This window comes from Oncorhynchus clarkii, chromosome 1 (genome assembly GCF_045791955.1).
Source record: "Oncorhynchus clarkii lewisi isolate Uvic-CL-2024 chromosome 1, UVic_Ocla_1.0, whole genome shotgun sequence".
Classification (NCBI taxonomy): Eukaryota; Metazoa; Chordata; class Actinopteri; order Salmoniformes; family Salmonidae; genus Oncorhynchus; species Oncorhynchus clarkii.
The window spans coordinates 70642850-70649098 of NC_092147.1; the positions used below are offsets into that span (position 1 = coordinate 70642850).

General features: G+C 38.4%; 1 protein-coding gene across 2 annotated transcripts; it reads right to left on the reverse strand.

Moving 5' to 3' along the window:
• Nucleotides 1-685: 685 nt before the first annotated feature.
• On the reverse strand, nucleotides 686-5880 carry LOC139417242 (polymeric immunoglobulin receptor-like). Of its 2 annotated transcripts, XM_071166494.1 has the most exons (5): nucleotides 5758-5880; nucleotides 4726-5049; nucleotides 3951-4286; nucleotides 3482-3614; nucleotides 686-2788 (listed from the first exon to the last, which is right to left on the reverse strand). In XM_071166494.1, the coding sequence occupies exons 1-5, from the start codon at nucleotides 5813-5815 to the stop codon at nucleotides 2548-2550; spliced, it is 1092 nt and encodes a 363-aa protein (XP_071022595.1). In that variant the 5' UTR covers nucleotides 5816-5880; the 3' UTR covers nucleotides 686-2547. The 2 variants fall into 2 exon arrangements, with proteins under 2 accessions (XP_071022595.1, XP_071022601.1); XM_071166500.1 differs by lacking the exon at nucleotides 5758-5880 and having other exon boundaries at nucleotides 692-2788; nucleotides 3482-3530; nucleotides 4726-5323.
• Between the last annotated feature and the right edge of the window lie 369 nt (nucleotides 5881-6249).

A 6249-nucleotide genomic window follows, 5' to 3' on the forward strand; every position in this document is an offset into this window, starting at 1 on the left:
ATTTATATGCTTAACAATAGTAAAGACATTTATTTAGTGCCAATGCTGTGTTTCTGAGAAAGGATGGTTCATCTCTTCCACACTCACTCCCCACAGCTGGTCTACGCATGTAGTCGTGGACATGGGATACAGATAAGCTTGAGGAACAAATAGACTGGTATTGTTTCTAATTTCTCTTTGCTTCTGAGTAACCTGGTCACACGGCATTAAGACAAAGAGCCTCTGAGAAGTGACCACAATTCTTCAGCCCATCCTGTTTGTTTGCTATCTTCCAAGGGCACAGCTGTGGGGAGATAGAAGAGAACGGAGGCTAGCTTGGTAGAGCTTATGATGCCCTGATCTGCCAGGGAGGGGTGGAACCAACCATGACTAAGCCGATCTTGGGTTTCTATATAAACCCATTGTGTCTCAGCTCTCACTCCTTTCACTCTGTGTGCATGTAGTGACCTTGCTCCCTTATTAATAAGTGAATAAAGAATTTGTTTAAGTATAACTCGTGTGATAAGTTTGTCTCTCCTCATTTGATAATAAATAATTAACCACAAGAAACATGCCATAATGTTTAATTCAACCATTTTAACACCCTTGCTGTAGTCATTGAATGAGTTATAATGTCACCAATATGTAAGATATTAGGAGGCAGTCTTTAGTGTTTTTTCTGGTTATAAAATCCAGGCAAATGATATTGAGAGCCATAGAGTTTCTTTATTAACAAGGTTTACCAGCAAGTTAGCACACAGAATTATTGATGGAACAGTACACAACAGCTGTGATTTGTTACATTAAACCATAAGAAATAACCATCAGGAAAAGGGTTAGAGACACTGCCAACAGGCAACACTACATTGGTCAAGAGTTTCATTTCAAAATACATGCACATTTGAGTGGAATAATTATGTAAAACCATGAATCATACATCATGTGCAGATAAAATACAGTACACACATAAAGTATATATATCGTTATTGCTAATGTGTGGTGTTTAGACAGATTTTTTCATATAGAAAATACAATGTGTTGTTGGGAATAGAATCTGATACCCACATTTACAGCATGGCAAACTGCACGTAGATCTAAGAATGAAGATGTATAGCTCTTACTCCCAGAGGGAACTAAATATTGAAAGTATACAAAAATGTAGAATGAAGGTTACGATAAGGAAAAATACAGGTAAAGCCTATTGACCGTTGTAGACACTGATTGCACAAAACACCTTTACCTTTGCCCACAGAACAGCCTCAATTTGTCAGGGCATGGACTCAACAAGGTGTCGAAAGTGTTCCACAATGATACTGGCCGATGCTGACTCCTATGCTTCCCACAGTTTTGTAGAGTTGGCTGGATGTCTTTTGGGTGGTGGACGGACGATTCTTGATACACACAGGAAACTATTGAATGTGAAAACTCAGCAGCATTTTAAAGTTCTTGACACAATCCGATGCACCTGATACCTACTACAATACCCCGTTCAAAGGCACTTAAATATTTTATCTTGCCCATTCACCCTCTTAAAACCTCTTAAGGATCCACCTCTTTTTTTCAATATCAGATATGTCTATGTCCTGGGAAATGTTCTTGTTACTTGCAACCTCATGCTAATCACATTAGCCTACGTTAGCTCAACCTTCCCACAGGGAAACCAACCGATCCTGTAGAGGGTAATGGTACACAATCCATGTCTCGATTTTCTCAATGCTTAAAAATCCTTCTTTAACCTGTCTTCTCCTCTTCATCTACACTTATTTAATTGGATTTAAATAGTGACATCAATTAGGGATCATAACATTCACCTGGATTCACCTGGCCAAAAGTATGACCTCCAGAAGTATTGAGACAGTTACACATGTTTTGTTATTTTGGCTCTGTACTTCAACACTTAGAATTTTGACAGTCTGCAATTTAACCTCAATTACTGTGGGGTTAAATTGCAGACTGTTCATTTTAATTTTGATGTATTTCCTTTCATATCGGGTGAACTGTTTAGAAATTACAACAACCGATTGTTCACAGTCCCCCCTTTTAGGGGACTAAATGTTTTGGGACAAATTCACGTATATATATTAAAGTAGTCCAAAGTTTAGTATTTGGTCCCATATTCCCAGCATGCAATGATTACATCAAGTTTGTGACTCTACAAACGTGTTGGATGCATTTGCTTTTTGTTTTGGTTGTGTTTCAGATTATTTTGTGCCTAATAGAAATGAATGGTAAATAATGTAATGTGTCATCACTTTTGTCGTCACTTTTATTGTAAATAAGAATAGAATACATTTCTAAACACTATTTCATTAATGTGGATGCTACCATGATTACGGAAAGTCCTGAATGAATAGTGAAAAATTATGAGTGAGAAAGTTACAGATGCACAAATATCGTACCACCCCTCCCACCCTGCAAAAAATGCTAACCTCCTCTGTTATTGTATTTGTCTTGGGTGTATTTGTGCCTCTGTAACTTTCTCCCATCATTATTCACTATTCATTCAGGATTATCCGTGGTCATGGTTGCATGCACATTCATGTAGAAGTGTTTAGAAACATATTATATTTACTGTAGTGATTCCTTCATAATGTTTTGTACACTCAGTGTGTTGTTGTTTCTTTCGGGGAAAAAGTATTTGGTGCAAACTGTTGGTAAATTTCTCCAGAAACAACTCTCTGGTGTCAATGCATCCTTGGTATCATCTTGATGTCTGTTTTCCCTGAACTTCACCACAGCAATGATGGTGCACAGGAGGAAGGGCAGTACACTTCCAGCTTTCAACAGGTAGAAGAACATGCGTTCCAATCTGTAGAAGAACACAATTACTTTGTCATGACATTATAAAAATTGCAGTCAGGTAGACAGTTTTTGGAGAGATAAGTGTCCAGGGGGAACTTCCTGTATTTAAAAAGAGAGATAACATAAGCTGTCATACTGTACTGTCCTTCTTCAGAACACATCTTGTATATCTATTGATTTCCTAACCACTCAACATCAGTGGAGGCTGGTTGGCGGAGAGATAGGAGGACACGCTCCTTGTAATGGCTGGAATGGAATTCATGGAATGATACCGTTCCATTCATTCAATTCCAGCCATTAAAATGAGCCCATCCTCCTACAGTTCATCCTGCCAGCCTCCTCTGCTCAACATCTTAGTTTTCATATTTGAATGTGGAAGTGTGAAAAGTTGCTTTAAAGTCATCCACAGACCTCCTGTAGGCAAGTCCCAGGACACACACAAATATATTGAACCATGAGGAAGTGACACATGTTCAAACAAGAATATTTAAGGAAGGTTTTTTGTTTAGTACGCACTCCTCTTCAGCTGAAAATTAAATAGATTTCTTTGTGATTTGGGAAACTAAAGTATTATTGTTAACCCAGACACCTGTCTCTGCTCTGATCAGCCTTTCTAGTCAGGTGAACCACACCCTTATAGTATAGCCAACTGTTTGGATGGCTATTATAGTGAGGGATATGCAGCAGACTGAACACTGACCTCTGGTCCTTCTCTTGTTGCGTCTCGTCAGTTCCCCCATTGTTCTGGTCTGTGGGAACAGAAGGGGTGACTGTGGGCTGAGATGTGTAAAATCTGGATAGTGAGCCTTGGTGAGAGGTCAGAGTTTGTGTCGCTGTGAGACACAGAAATGATAAAGTAGCTCCAATAAACTGACTGGTGTATCATTCACATTCAAATAAATTGAAACAGGAAATTCAGATGATGATTATAATCCAAATCTTTTAATTTTCACTATTCATTTCAAATCTGTTTCGTAGCTATGATGAAAAAGTTGTATAAAATGTTTTCATTTTCTTAATGATATTTAACATGACTGACAGGATCATCTCAAGAGAATGCATGGTCAATAGATTTCCACTTTGTTTCAGAAAAGGTCTTTCAATGTTCCTTGATCTCTAACAGTACTGGATGAATAAAAAGGGAATCATACTTGGTTTTATGTACTCACTTGCGGTGGTGCTCTGTGTTGTGGTTGGTTGATTGACAGTGATATGAACAGGCATCTGTAGTTTTCCCTTTTCGCACCAGTACCAGCCAGTGTTCTTCATCATCAATCCACTCATATTCACCATTAAGACATAACCGTTGGTGGTTTCTCTCTGTTCCTGCACTAACTTCAAAAATGTTCCATCTAAAGCCCCATAATGTCCAGCAGCCACACAAGAGCCTCCCATCCTGCACCACCTCCCACTGCTTCCTTGTGAACTATAGTAACAGAGCACAGTGACACTCCCTCCTACAACTCCAGTAATTTGTTGTTGGTCCACATAGAGTTCTGGAGTACCTGAACACAATGATAGAGGCTGTGATTGGAGTCTGACAAAGAATACACCAATATATATATTGGAGACTATCTAGTCATTCTTGAAATTCATATTACACTGAGAAAGTATAAGTTGAAAAACTGGTTCAGTCACTGATGGTATGTACAATAGACAGACTATAGCATACAGAACAGACAGTGTGTTTGATGATGATACGGAAACATGTGATTCTATCAAACACACTGTCTGTCCTGACCCAAAAGGTGCGCAGAGATGTTTGTAATCTGCCAGAATAATATCCTCTATGAATGTAATTTGGTAAAAATATGTATGACTGCTTTGTAGAGGGAAAAGTAACACACTCATCAACAGGACTGTTATGGAACATTAACTTATGAGACATTACTGAGCACTACTATTAACTCTGCTTTAATGGACACAGCAGTGTTTGGATCTTACCTGGAGTAACAGATATCTGCAGTCTATCCCCATCATCTGCCTTGATCTTCCTCTCCACAATACACCAGTAATAATCAGAATCACTAAGACTAAGACTTGTCATGGTCACAGTGAAGACTCGCTGGTTGATGTCATCAGACACTGAGGTCTTTCCACTGGTCTTAGGATGGTCAGTGCGTACTACAGTAGAGCAACCTAACCAATTATATCCCCTACACCCGTATTTCACATTGTTTCTATATCTCTGATTATAGAGACATGGGATGGTGATGGAGCCTCCTTGCTTTACAGACACATGACTCACTGTGGACACACTCTGTGTATCTGTAGACACAACAACAGAGAACACATTTAGGTACTTTAATTTTACCCAGCTGCTCATAAATCCCATCAGATGATCAGCCAAACAACTTGATCTACTGTAATGATTGAATTTGTGACTTTTGTAAAAAAAAAATGGCAAACTGTGGTCACACCATCTGTTTGTAACACCAGACAGTAACTAAGACATGTAACTGCTGATGTTGACACACCCATGTCCACCCATTAGAACAGAGGCAACACTTGAACAATTAAAGTCATATTTAGCTTTGACATGGAAATTACTACACCACTAAACTATGGAGACAATCTCTGGTTTTAATCAATTCAAATGTCTATTTAAAAATAATAATAATAAGTTACTTGCACATATGTTCAAATTCATATTGATTGACACAGGAACTTTTTATTTTCTATTTATTAATAATATGTTAGTTAGTTTTACTTGAAGTCTCATTTAAATGTGCTAATCAACAGCTAGAAATACAGAACTGTTGAAAAGTACAAGATAAGTCACAAGATAAATCATTAAAAACAGCATGTATCTATCACCTGACCACAAAATGCTGAAATCCATAATGTGACCACAATGTCTATGGGCAAAGTAGACAGAACATTACAAGTGTTATGACTTTCAGCATGTTTTCACTGATTGACTTGGAGGAACTAAGCCCAATAATATCAAACAACTAAAGGTCTTTGTTCACTTACCTGAGACTCCAGTGAGGAAGAACAGGATGCGCAGGACAAGGAGGAGATGTGGAGCCATGAATGGATGAGAGAGAACGTCTCTGGTAGTATTTATGTTTGTGTGGGAGTACTGGTGTGTCAGCAATCAAGGCACCCAGGCAACTGACTACTTCCTGATCCACATAGACATCACTTCTTTAACTCTTCCTGTTTTAAAGACATAATGCAACCAGTGCCCTGTGCAAGACCTTGTGTGTTCACTGATGTTGAACAGTTGAAAACCTGACCAAGGCTGAAATGGTCAAAATGTTGTAAATTGTCTGCTAATACATACAGCATGTTTGTTTATATGATGATTATTTGTAGTTTATTCCCCATCCTCAATACACTGATAATCTTGTGTATTAACTCCTGAGACCTGTGTTGGTCTGTTCCTGTCTGATAGTAATGAGGTGCAAATGGAGCCTTCACTGGCGTTGCTGCTTAGAAGAATCTTTAAGTATTGCTGATTCA